This window comes from Misgurnus anguillicaudatus, chromosome 9 (genome assembly GCF_027580225.2).
Source record: "Misgurnus anguillicaudatus chromosome 9, ASM2758022v2, whole genome shotgun sequence".
Lineage (NCBI taxonomy): Eukaryota > Metazoa > Chordata > Actinopteri > Cypriniformes > Cobitidae > Misgurnus > Misgurnus anguillicaudatus.
Window position 1 is genome coordinate 35,566,734 of NC_073345.2, and position 14,227 is coordinate 35,580,960.

A 14,227-nucleotide genomic window follows, 5' to 3' on the forward strand; every position below is an offset into this window, starting at 1 on the left:
ATTTCCTAGCATGAGAGATTTTTCTTGCCTTGTAGGGCAGAAGCGATCAATCCTTTCCCACAATCCCCTGCTATCAAATTTTACCTGCATGTGTATCGGTGATCAATGCTTGAGCAGGCAGTGCATCATGGGAGCTGATAATCCATGATGTTGAAACATGTAGTGCGCTGCCTGACTGCCGCTGTTGAATCCAGCGTGATTTTTGTTGGGATGTCGGAGTGAATCCTCCAAGTTCTGCTGCTGTTTAGGGCTATGATGGTATTGATTTACTTCACAGCATGAAGGAGCGTCTACTGCATCTTTCTTATTGTTCCCCCTCTCTCTGCTTTTAATTGATGCTCTCTCTGTTCTTTGATAATTTTATTATCCGTCCTCTCTGATCCGAGTCTTTTTCAGATGGAAATGAAAAATGGACGTATGCGGAGAAACCGGCCTTTTGAGTTGATTTTGTTTAGACGCAGCGAGCAGCAAATGCGATTCAGGTACAATGACATTAAAATAGATCGGCCGGTATTAAAGATACGCCGTCAATACTGTTCAAAAATCAATGTACCCGGCGCAGAGCGAGAGAGCGTGTAATCCATACCCAACACTGTTTTGTTTTCTTCCTTATTGCATCGGACGTGAAATATTGTGAAATGTCAGATTTTCGGTGCGATTTTCTCCCATTATAATGGCAGACGTTAAAATGATGGCCTTATTGTCTGAATAATATTATTGCTAGCTGCAATTGTCATTGTAATCAATAAAGATAAACTTTGGACTGATAAACGCAGACAGATGACAACATTGATACGATTAAATTAAATACATCACTGCGAGCAATAAAAATGCCATGCAAAATAAAATAACTGTTCACTTCTGATGGTTTGCAATTGAAAGGGTATTTTGCCCTTTAAACTCAGAGTTTTCTCAAATATATTGTTGGGAAATGATTTAATTTAGGAGGACTTTTTTGTTATTTATAAGCTGTTGTGCATGCCCAGTTTAACGGGGTGTGTATGTGTAAAAGTGTGTATGTTTGGTACACGGTTGTATGTGTATATATTTATGTGATTTTTGGCTGTGTGTATATGGATGATTCTCACGAAAACTTGGTTTTAAACATGTCAAGCATGAAAATGTAAAAATTGCTTACATTTAATTTTTTCCCACCAGACATTGACAAACAAAGTCTGGAGTAAATGGGAACATTAATTTAAAAACTTTTACTTATCATTTAACACTTTTTGTAACATAATTAAAAAAATTTGTCCTAAAAAATCTCATTACCGCAACAGTCAGAAAACATCAACACTGACATATTTTCAAAATGACATGACAAACCTGAAAGAACATAATTTGGAGATTCTGCGCATGCATTTAAAATCAAAGTATTATGCTTCTATTAATTAAATTAACATTTAATAAGCATCTGTTGCTGTAATGATAATCAAAATGTCATGTAAGCATTTCTGACCAGACAAAATTTCAAATTAACTGTAAAAAATGATCTTACCTGGTAGCCATCTTGAAGTAACTGGTCCATGTGCTTAAAATTCTGTATGTGTGCTTAAACTGTTCTCAAAAAGTGTTGCGGAGGATGAGAACATCAGGCATGGACACATCATTTTTCTAATTTTTCTTCATTATTATTATACATGAATATTCAGTAAATATTTTTTTTATCTAAAGTATTCTAGCAAAACATCCATTTATTTTTGTTCTTAATATTTTTGTGTTAATTTGATTAAATTACAACATAACGCAGCCGGACACATTGCGGTAATGAGAATTTCAGCAGAAAATGAGATAAAATGTACAATTATAAATTCTTATGTTGAAATCACACATTGTGCAAGGTTGAACACAGTATTGTGTTAATTCTGATGCTTTTTAATGTTACTATATTACACATTTTAAAGCTAAAATCATTAGTGCCGTGGTGTTTCAATGGTTTCGTGAGAATCACCCATATATGTATATATGTCTGGTGTGTGTCTGCTGTGTTCCTCATCACAGTTTGATGTAATTTTACCGTGGTATTGATTCAGTAGAACTGAAGATTGACGTCGGGCCGCAGGAGCCGTGTTAGATACCTGCTGACAGCAGACCCTGTTCCTTTCATTAGATTTTCTTTCTTTCATTCTCTCTCTTTAATTGATAATCAAATCCACTTTTTCACAGAGATTTCATTGGCTTGATTTCCATCGAAACGTGAAACGAATCTTTTCAGAATTTGCAAAAAAATGCAAATTAGTTGCGTTTCCATCAAGTTGTTCAAGCGAATGACGGTGGTATTGGTAATCTAGTAACCAACAGTAAATAAAACAAGGCACGCTTAGAAAATGGAGACAGGCCTGCATTTAGTTACGATTGGGCAAGTTATAAATTACTAGCAGTGCTTGTAATTGCCTAATTTGAAACTAAATTTTGTGCACAGAAGAAGGAATGCAGAGTTTTTGATGCAGGCACTAACAGCAAGGGCATTACGACGGTGTTTGGGCCCCATAAATGATAAAGATAATGACAGCTGATATAGCTAGACAATCAGTCCCATGGGTTTAATGTTCGCCAAGTCAGAATTTATTCAGCAAATGCATTTCCATTGCGCATTATTCGCATTCCCTCTTTTTCACAAACACTTTTTGCGAATTTTTATTCAAAATTTGCCCTTTTCCATCACTTGTTTCTTATGCAATATTTCAAAATGTGATTGAAACAAAGCTATTGATTTCATATAACACGTGACCTACATAAATACAGCATCCACCACAAAAAGCAGATTTTAGTTATAATGTCTGAATGTCAGTGTATTAGATAACAAAACCTCAAAGTTTATGTCATTGACTTTACAGAAAGATTAGGACACATATGTGACCTAATGTTATTATTTTTTACCGTTCAAAAGTGTGTGCATGTATGTGATATTAATACCAGGAATGATGTGTTATCATAATAAAAACACACAAATACACAGACAGTCAGCCTTTGGGTCCTCTGAGGATTATAAATATTTCAGTGTTTGTTTTGTCTTGTAGCTTTGATTTCAGTCTTTAATATTGCAGGTAAGATTCTGATTAAACAAATATGATCAGATCAGATATCTCACACAAATGGCAGTGTGTGTTTGTGTGTATACATGTGTTTATGTTTCTGGAAAAACTAAATCTAAAGGCTAAAGCAGAGGCCCTGAACCCCCTTGACCTAAAATATTTTTAGTTGTATAACCCCCTGACATGTTTAATAATTATCTAAATAATCTAATAGCACATTTGCATGTTTAACTAAAACATTTATTTTTCATTCGTATAAAATTTTTATCAGTGGAATGGTTATTATTATTATTATTATTATTACCTGTTATTGGACCTTCATCTGATAATTTCGTTTTATTTGTCCATCTGTCCATTTTGCAGTTTTCAGTTTTCTGATATATTTTAGTGTTGTGGTCACATGACATTTAGATTAAACAAATAAAATATATCTCTATAAAGTGTCTTAATTACATTTTTTATTGTAATTTTTTACATTTTACAATTTAATTTATTTAATTATAATTATTTATGCAATTCACCTGTGATCCACCAGGGGTTTGCGAAATGCAGTTTGGGAAATATAATCGCACTTATATTGTGTTTCCATACTAAATTGTGTAGTTTTATTTGTCTCAAATTGGTAATTGTCACATATTTTTATATTTGTGTGTGCACAGTATGTGAGGATAAGAAAACTAAACATATGTAATTACAAACATACTGTTAACATATAATAATATTTAATATCTAAATGGTCATTTAAAAGTACCCTTATGGCTTATTTTTTACAATGCAACAATTTTATATGCTTGCTTGTTTTGTTGATCAGTTGTATAAATGGCTTGGCCTTTGATCGTCATGTGTCCACGTAAACATTTCGAGATGCGACTGAGCACAGAGAGGTCAGGGGTCAGCTGAGAGCCAATAGAAAGAGGCAGAACAAATGAAGAGGTCAAATTGAATCGGCAGAGATATGGCCGCTCGCGCTGTCACAGGATAAAATATTAACTCGGCCAATCAGGTTAGACCTTTTAGTGCCAAGCAGAAAAAATGAAATAATATGATTTCTTTAGAAATGAAGGGACAGATATGAAGACAAAATCTGCTTTGAGATCAGCACTACAATAAAAGTCAAACTTTCACCTTTGATATCTGCTAATACTTTTCTTACGAAAACTGAGATTTACTGCTGATATGACAATAAAAGGTTTATTAATTGTGATATCAACATAAGTGAGTTTATATAGCTCATTAGCTTTATCTTTTATGTTTGATGCTAATGTCAACATTAAAGACACAGTAACACTTCAAGCACAGATTTAGATTTTATGTGAACTTTAATATTTTGATTCATCATTGTGTGTTTTGACTGAGAATATTGATCATAAGTGTGATGGCTCTTCACAATATGGTCTGTTTACTTTGGTTTATAATAAATAAATAAATACAGTGATTGTTTACAATATTTTTGTTATACTTTGGAAATATTCTATAGATGAATGGATGTCCACAAAATGTAGTTTGTATATACACAATTAGGTTTGTCAATATGGCATGTCTTTGTTTATAGATCTGTCTGTTTCTCTCTGAGACACTTATTTCAACACTTACATTGAGTTTATTTTGTTCTGCATCATAGCACAGAAATCGCTACGCACATTTGAACACAGCGAAACAACAACACACCATAATCTTGTATTCAAAATCTCTCAAAGATCTTTTTGTGTTGTTGCTGTAGACTTTCGTGTGTGTGTGCATGCATGCGTGTCTGCGAGTGTGTGTCTGCACGTGTGTGTGTGTGACTAATTGCACCTTCTGTGTTTAAGGGGCTCCTGTGGCACACACACGTTTGGTAACAAAAGAACCCCTCATCCGACCGCACCCCACACTTCCGAAAGCAAAGACCCCCTCCAGGTCTCTTTATGAGAGTCTGTGTGTGTGGGTTTTGGTTTCAGCACGTGTCCCTTCAGCAAAGACCCTGACCATGAACCACACACACACACACACACACACACACACACACACACACACACACACACAGATATACACTTCCTCCATTCAGAACACATAATGCAGTGAAATACACAAAGCAGAATTCAACACAACTCTTATGTCTTCGAATGTTCAGATGTCTGATGTTGTGGATGTTTTACCACAATATTAAACAACATGTATGCGTTGGATTGTGTTTGCTGTGTTATCATCACAACACAAACACACACTGAGCATTTAATACAGTCTTGTTTCAATGGACCAGAATAAAACAAAAATTTGCAACCACAATTGTATTTCTTTTAAAAGCGATATTGCTTAATTCTTCAAACAAACAACAAATCTTAGCTTTCTTTGCATTGTAATAGTTGTCTATGTTTTTAATATTTAATTTTAATGTCAGATGCATCACTGATATCAGGGACAAGTAAATGTTTGCAAATATAGTCCACAAACAATGCTTAAATCAGATTTATTTAAAATAAATAAAAATACATTGCAATAGAAATGGTTATACAGTCTCATAGCTGTTGGTAAATTTTGGTAAAAGAGGAAAGCCATTTTAAATCAAGGTTCCCACGAGTCCTTGAAATCCTTGAAAGTTTATGAATCTGGGGGGGGGGTTCAAGGCTCTGGGAAGTTTTTGAAAATCTACATACATAGATACAGGTCATTGAAAGTGCTTAAATCTATTTTATTCAAGAAGTTTTCTGGAAAAAATCCATATTATTCCCTGTGTAGTGTAGGATAATATCATAAAAATTCTAGACTTTTTAAGCACACGTTCTAAACTGTTCGCTTTAAATGTTTATATCTTCTGTATGCGAACGTTGATTCATACCAAAATGCTTTTTTGCATAGTTGTGTTTGACACATGAAAGCGTCTCGGGTTACGTATGTAACTGTTGTTCCCTGAGATGGGAACGAGACGCTGCGTCTTCCTTGTCATACTTCCTGCGTCCCTGTAACGCCGTCTTTGACAATATTTCAGATAGTAATATAGTTCCTGACTCCGCGTCACCCTGTCTTTTTCATTAAGCCTCATCATTGGTTGAATTTGATATACACATTCAGACGCACCCTGGAGGCGTCCCCAAAGTGTCACCACAGTGACGCAGCACGAGTTCCCTCGAAAGGGAACTGTAACTCCCCACATTTAGTCCTTGAATTTGAGGGTATTGGACCTGAAAAGTCCTTGAAGTGTCCTTGAATTTGAATCAGATAGTCAGTTCATTAATGTCTTTAACACATCATCAGTGTGATTTAATTAAAAAAAAATCCTGATCGATATTATGTTTCACTCTTGAAAAGTTTTAAATACAGTTTTAGATTATGAATATGGATTTAAGGTAAACCTGTGCTTTGCTCCTGTCTTTCTGTAGGATGTTTGTCTAACCTTCCACCCAACGCTAAGAAGATCTGTAACTCGTATGAGGAGAGGAGAAAACAGGCGACGGCCATCGTCCTGCTGGGTGTGATCGGTGCTGAGTTTGGGGCAGAGATTGAACCTCCTAAACTACCGTCTCGTGCTCGAACCAGCAGTCAAGCCCCCGAGGGTTTCGGTCTGACCACCGGAGGCTCCAACTATTCACTGGCCCGTCACACCTGTGAGTACAAACATCACACACAACACACATGTGCTGAAAACACACACAGGTGAACACACTTTAGTGCATTATGATGAGTAATAATCTGGGCTGATTAGCTGTAGACAGACCTGAGGGTATGAATTAATTACTTTACAGACTAATGAGCATCTGTATCTCTCTCTCTCATTAGTTTTAGACTAGAGGTCGACCGATTCATCGGATTTGCCGATGAATCGGCGCCGATAACGATACCAATAACAATCGTTCATCGGCAAAAATTCTGACCGATAGTTTTTTACGGTTGTGTTTGTTGCATAAGCAACACAGAAGACAGTGGGGAAGCTCTGATACTGCTCTGCATTATAAAGTGGTAGATCGCCCTCTACTGGTGAAAACTAAACCTTTAATGCCTCGTGGTGGTTGTTTGGACATGTGACGTGAACCTACACACCGCAGGGATCCAGTGATTTGCCGAACAGAGGATACATCGCAGGTGGATGAAAGAATAAAACCAAGTGAAAAGGTACACTACACTACAGTTCACGTTGTCATATTATCTAATAAAAATTATATACCCGTACAAGTAAGAAATAGATTAGATGCTGCATTGTTTGTAACTTGTATGTTTCCCAATAAGGCTGAGAGGATGCTAACTTTAATAGGCTACCTTAAGCGTAAAAAACCCAACAACACACAAATACAAAACAATGTATACATGTCTTGATTGTTGCTGCGTTTTGCCTGCCCTTAGTTAATACCACATTTCACATTTTTAACGTGTCATAGCCTATAATATCAATATTTAAAGCGTCAGATTAGAGAATGGCGTTTAGCATTCATGCAGCCGAGAGAAAAGTACAAACAGTTAAGGTTTGGTCTCCGATTATTTTTATCATCATTGAAATACACAATTTGTTATTTTGATTAGATTAATGTGGTCTTAAGGCATTATAAGAAATCACATGACTCGACAGTGCGATCGAGCTGCACAGTCAGATATGCGGTTTCTTTACACAAAGTCAGATGGGCCTGCACGAACTGCTTGTCCTTTTCACACAGCGCAAGTTCCTAAGTCAGTCTGATCTTGCGAGGTTTTATGATCGCTGTACACAGCGCAGTATAGTCAGATATAGCATGCTGTAAATGATAAACTTCTGATGGTAACATCATGCCCGATGAAAATTAAAAAACGCGCTCTGTAAAAAAAGTTTAAACCGCTCGTTTGTACACTCTAAAAAAAGGTGATTTGTGTTATCCTATTTAACACATTATGTGTTATTTTAACACATTGTGTCATTTTGTGTTGATTTTTTGTTCAAATAAATTAAAGGGACAATACAAGATGTGTTAAAACAACACAAAGTGTGTTGTTCCAAAAATAACACAGATGTGTCTATTTAAGGACAACACATTAAATATGTTGTTCTTAACTAGACACAACATGTGTTGTTTTAACACATTCATTATTAGAGTGATGACATGGTTAAAGTATTCCTGTATATAGTTATTAAATTTTAAATAAGTGCATTATATTACTGTTTTTATTTTTTAACATTTTAAACTTTTGATTATTTACTTTTACCTGTAATATTTTAACTCCTATTTTTAATGTTTTTAGATGGCAAAGGCTTTGAGGAAAGTACCAGTGTGGGAGTATTTTGTTGAAGTGTCACCAGGAAAGGCACAGTGTAATATCTGTGACAAAATAATCAGCATGGGCTCAGCTACATCTTCAGGTAAAAATACCACCAACCTGTGGAGTCACCTTAAGCATGTCCATCCAGAAGCCAGTGAAGAAGCTAAAAAGAAAAAAGACACAAAAGACCCTTCTCAACCCTCAGTATCCCAACTTTTTGACAAAAAAACAGAATGGAAGAATACAGATCCAAGGTCTGTCAGGATTGATGCAGCTGTCACAGAAATGATTGCTGTTGACAACCAACCATTTTCAGTGGTGTCAGACATCGGATTTAAAAGGCTTGTGACCCTTATGGAACCAAGGTACAGGATTAAAGATGAAAAATTCTACAGAACAAAAATGCTGGATGAAACGTATTCCAGAGTTTTGACCAAAGTAAAAAGTCTAGTGAAACAGGACAAAGCCCCTTTCATGGCCTTTACAACTGATTGCTGGTCTGGTACCACCGAATCCCTGATGAGCCTAACTGGCCATTTCATTTCTGAAGACTGGTCCAGAATGCAAGTGATGCTCAATGTCAAGCCAATGACTGGATCACACACAGGCAGTTATATCCAAGAAACATTCCTCAAAATGTTAGAAGATTGGGATATTGCACCAGAGCGTGTAGTTCTTGTCCTAAGAGATGGAGGAGCAAACATGGTAAAAGGAATGACTCTAGCTGAACTACCTCATGTAAGCTGCACTGCTCACACCCTTCAGCTCATTATCAATGATGGTCTATCTAGTCAGAGAGCTGTCCTGGATATTATTGGTATTTTGAAAAACTGTGCAACTCACTTTGGGCACTCTGTACTGGCCAAACAGAGGCTAAAGACCATTCAGGAGGAGCTGGGCCTTCCAGTGCACACCATCATCCAGGCAGTTCAAACTCGGTGGAACTCAACACTTCACATGCTGCAGAGAATGTACGAACAGAGACGGGCACTGAACGTTTATGCTGGTGAACACGGCCATATCTCCTGCTTATCTGCTTCACAGTGGGACATTGTCTGTAACTTGATTGACACGCTGACTCCTTTAGAAGAGATCACATTGGAGATGAGCCATTCTGAGTCATCAGCAGCATGCATTATCCCCAGTGTATCTGTTTTAAAGCTGATGCTGCAAGCAGAGGGTCCATACACGGGGGGGATTAAAACATTACGCAAGACAATGCTAGACAGCCTGTCAAAGCGATTCTCTAAGGCAGAGGAAACAAAATGTTTGGTCCTAGCAACTCTCCTTGATCCTCGATACAAGGGCCATGCCTTTGCCTCAGAAATAACACTGCAAAATGCAAAACTGTGGCTACAGCAGGAAGCTGAAGAGCATGGTGCACCCAGAGAAGAACGTCCGAGCTCTACTGCAGAAACACCTGAAGGGGATGAGGGTTCAGAATCAGATCCTGAGGCAAAGAAGCAGAAAATGCATCAGTCCACCTTACTGGACACACTGTATGCCAAGGTCCTTGGAGCCACAGCTATTTCTAAGGGGCTGTACAGCTTTGAAAGTGAGCTTGAATGCTATTTGTTGGAGCCTGTCATTGAACGTGGTGACAATCCTCTGCAGTGGTGGCAGAAAAATGAAGTGCGGTTTAAAACACTTGCACCAATGGCCAAGAAATTCCTGTGCCCCCCACCATCCACTGTGCCAAGTGAAAGAGTGTTCAGTGAGGTGGGCATAATTTATGACTCCAGGAGAAGCCGACTGACTGGACATCATGCTCAGCAACTGTGCTTTTTGCACTATAATTTAAAAAGTCTGAAGTTTGAGTATTAAAACGCACATGCCAAAACAAACTTTTCCTAGACTTTTTGACATTTTATTTTATATCTGTTTGATGTTCTTTGAATAAGTGATCTTTGTGAACTTTAGTTCAGTCTTGTTATTCTTATTTTAAGTTTTATATTTAATATATAAATATATTTTATTTAAAAATTTATACCAGGCATTTTCAGCCAATGCTGTATTTATTTTGTAACTTTTTTTACAATAGTTAATGTTATACTGTTTACATATTTTGAATCTGTTTTTATTGTTCTTTAGTGTGTTACTTGGGTTTAGTATTATTTTAATTGGCCTACTTTATTTGTTGGTTTTGTAATAAAGTATGTTTAATTTCAGTGAATGAGTGTTGTGTTTTGAATTCAGTAAATGGTCAAAAACTATCGGTTAATTTATCGGTTATCGGCAGTTAGGTCCCACTTAAGCTATCGTTATCGGCAAAATCCAATATCGGTCGACCTCTATTTTAGACAGCACAAACTGCTGCTCAAGCACAGAATATCGATGTTTGCAATAATCACACAACACCTCAGAAACACATGCGGCTAAATGAACACAAACACACAAACTGGTGACAAATCAAATCTCACGTCATTCACACTTTCTGTTGACTTGAGCTTTTTTTAAGAAGAGATTAACCGATTGTGCCTCTCGTGATACCTGCAGTACAAACTTCATTACAGCCTCTTTCAGTTTTTGAAGGATTTCAGGGTTCGTTTTTAGTTCTTGAATCTCACTTTTACCTGTTCAGATACTTGATTTTTGCCTTATTGTGCCCTCTCGTTCAAATTCAGAGTAGGACTGCATAGCGATTAATTGCGACTAATTGTTTGCAAAATAAAAGTTTTTGTTTACATCATGTATGTGTGTGTATTGTGTATAATAATGATGTATATATAATACACACAAATGCATGTATATATTTAAGAAATTTTTTGATGTGCATATACATTTTTATATTTATATATAATTTATATTAGATGTAATACATATTTTTTTAAATTATACATGAATGTGTCTGTATTGTTTTGTCTCAAGATGCACATAAGTAATGTTTTTTTGTATGGTATATTTGTACAAACAACTTAAAAGTCATATGTCCTGGTTTAATCCATACACTGTAAAAAAAGATGGACGACGCCTCTTCGCTCTCTTCCATTGGTGAAAAGTGAAGCCGCCAGTGTCCCGATATGGCGTTGACATCTTGGGTCTTGAGTCTGCGTAGTAGCGATTTCGGGACCAGTCCTTCGCAGTAGTGAGCAGGAAGTAAAGCCGCAAAATCAAGACTTCGCCCTAGCTCTCGATCATGACGTGACACCACCGTTTTTATATCATTAAATAACTAATTAAACACAAACTTATTTTAAAAACAAACATTTGAATTTACATCAGCGTGATAAAAACTACAATAAATGACAGAAGGCAGCTTTGGAAAAAAGATAATTGAAGTGTATATTACTTTTTTAGTTGGTCTCAAGTCCCATTGAATAACATGGGGAGGCGGGGTTTATGACCTATACTGGGACCAGTCACTGGGGGGTGAACGAGACGTTTTGGCTTCACTTTTCAGGGCTTGTGCCGCACGCCCGGTTTTATCTAAACCATGTCTGGGAAACCACACTTTATATATTTATTTTTTATTTATGCATATATTTTATTTTCGCTTTTATCCAAAGGGACTCACCGTGCATTACAAGTTATACATTGTTTTATCAGTACTTGTGTTCCCTGGGTTCGAACCCATGACCTTTTGCACTGCAAACACAATGCTCTGCCACTAATATATACAGGAACACTATAGAGTTTATATAACAAAAATATTTTATTGTCGAAATGTTTTTTTTTCTGTCCTTGGTGTTTCTTAACTGTTCATGAAACTGGAAAATGAAAAAATGATAAGTGGTAGATGACTTAATAAACTGAAGTCACACTGTGTCACACATATATGCGGTAATGCATGGAAGAGTGCAGCTCTGCATTGACTGGAAATGATGTCACATTAATGATGGTCAACCCTAAATTCTGCAGCTGTGTGTGCGCTGCTGTAAATCCAGTCTGCTGACGGCTTTCCCTGTTTAGTCACCCTTCGTTTCTCTCTATCTCTCATCTGCCTTCCTCTCCCAGCTAAACTCCATTGATTTTAACCTCACTTTCCATTTGACCAAAACAGTAGAGAGCAGAGAGAGAGAGAGAGAGAGAGAGAGAGAGAGAGAGAGAGAGACACAAAACAGCCCTGCAGTAATAAGGCCATTGGAAGTGTAATGGGATAAAACAGACTAGGGGTGGTCCAGTAACACCAACATTTTTTTCATTCTACATGACTGAACAATATACATACAGTGAGGAAAATAAATATTTGAACACCCTGCTATTTATCATGGAGGCATCTGAAATTGTCATCGTATGTGCATATCCACTGTGAGAGTCATAATCTAAAAAAATCCAGAAATTACAATGTATGATTTTTTAACTATTTATTTGTATGATAGAGCTGCAAATAAGTATTTGAACACCTGTCTATCAGCTAGAATTCTGACCCTCAAAGACCTGTTAGTCTGCCTTTAAAATGTCCACCTCCACTCCATTTATTATACTAAATTAGATGCACCTGTTAGCTTCATAAAGACACCTGTCCACCACATACAATCAGTAAGAATCCAACTACTAACACGGCTAAGACCGATGCTGAGTCCCAATTCGCCTACTTATACTACGACCTGAAAGTATGTACTGTTTTTGTGAGGAAAATGTACATACTTTTGAGTGTGTAGCAAAGGAGTATGCACGTTCTGGGACGTACTTCGATGACGTCATGCAACGTGAACGAAAACGTGGTTGCCTAGTAACGCACACCACGACTGTTAACAATATTTCATTCATTCTTATAACTTATGTCAAATATAATTTTATTTACTATTCCCATCTTTTTTTCTCATCGTTTTTTTTTCACAATACATTTTACAATTTGTTCTACCAAGTTGAGGAGTGAAGCAGAGCGTCATTAGAACCAAACACAGGTCGTTTGTGAGGCGGCTGGTTCTGACGTTCATGTGCAATGTGTGTAACGAAAACTACTTATTTTAAATTCTAAATATTAAAAAGTTTATAGTATAACTATTGTTTAACATACTTTATACTTATATATAACTCAAAAATACCCAGATGAAAGTGAACCATGCTTTTACTACAGTAAAAGTGTAGTAACCATGTTTCTTTCGTTGGACAAATAAAGTTAACATTTGTACAGCCACAATATTACTACAAATAAGCAAGAGGGTCAGTGTGGTTAAGCTCCTCCCTCCCGCACGCAATGGGTTGTGGGCAATATTAGCCGTTAGAGTGTGCTTTGATCTGCACTTCGAATTCTAACCGGAAATAGTAGACCATCCGGGTATCTTTGGGATACTCATTTCAACATACTACGATTTGGGACGTACTTATTCTAGTTTCGAATACTATTTAGGACGGATAGTATGCGAATTGGGATTCAGCACAAGACATTTGCTCTTTGTGTAACACACACACCTGTGACTGTCCATCAATTGAATATTAATGTGACAGATTGCTCATTGCTCAGGAACGGTTTGCTTTGACATGTTTGGGTACAACTCTGTATTTTTGCATCATGTGTGTATTTTTATGGCAGTAAATGTTATAGTAAAAATCTGAAGAAGTGTGCGTGTGTTTACAACAGCTTTCAGTAAAATACTAGTGGGTGTGTGAGGTAAATGGGAAAAGCTGTCTCTCTCTCTCTCTGTTTCACTCTTTCCTCTCTCTTTCTCTTTCTCTTTTCACACCCTAATTAGCTTCCTATGGCCGGCCTCTAATGTGGCATGTTTATTGCTTTAACTAACCACTCATTAGCCCAGCTGATGTTTTGTCAATATTAATTCATCCTTTTAAACCAAGTCAAGTCTTAAACAAAGATGTCCGCTCTGAAAAATGGCCGTTGGTCCGGCCCGAGTACAGCGGTCCAATGAATGAGCTCTATCTTTAGAGTGATTATGTCATTTCATAGATATGTACACTAGATGTCACCTTGGCTACGGCAGTTCATTGGACCGAATGCGTCAAACAGAGCCGCCATCTTGAAACAGGGGAATCCCGCATCAGCGTCATTGTAGACAATGGTGTAACAGTAATAAAATCACCATAAATCGTCA

At 36.9% G+C, this 14,227-nt stretch overlaps 2 protein-coding genes across 5 annotated transcripts in view; both read left to right on the plus strand.

The window, feature by feature from the left end:
• Nucleotides 1–14,227, plus strand: part of wdr7 (WD repeat domain 7) — a 99,717-nt gene that overhangs the window by 68,180 nt on the left and 17,310 nt on the right. For all 4 annotated transcript variants that reach the window (XM_073871619.1, XM_073871620.1, XM_073871621.1 and 1 more), the window contains one exon: nt 6,392–6,616. In XM_073871619.1, coding sequence (XP_073727720.1) covers nt 6,392–6,616 — 225 coding nt within the window. The remainder of the gene's footprint in view (nt 1–6,391; nt 6,617–14,227) is intronic.
• Nucleotides 6,982–10,058, plus strand: LOC129420361 (zinc finger BED domain-containing protein 4-like). Its single transcript, XM_055175237.2, has 2 exons — nt 6,982–7,121; nt 8,217–10,058. The coding sequence occupies exon 2, from the start codon at nt 8,217–8,219 to the stop codon at nt 10,056–10,058; it is 1,842 nt and encodes a 613-aa protein (XP_055031212.1). The 5' UTR covers nt 6,982–7,121.

What these genes read in the sequence shown, in the direction of transcription:
- LOC129420361 (XM_055175237.2), top strand. Translation starts at nt 8,217, where the DNA reads ATGGCAAAGGCTTTGAGGAAAGTACCAGTGTGGGAGTATTTTGTTGAA.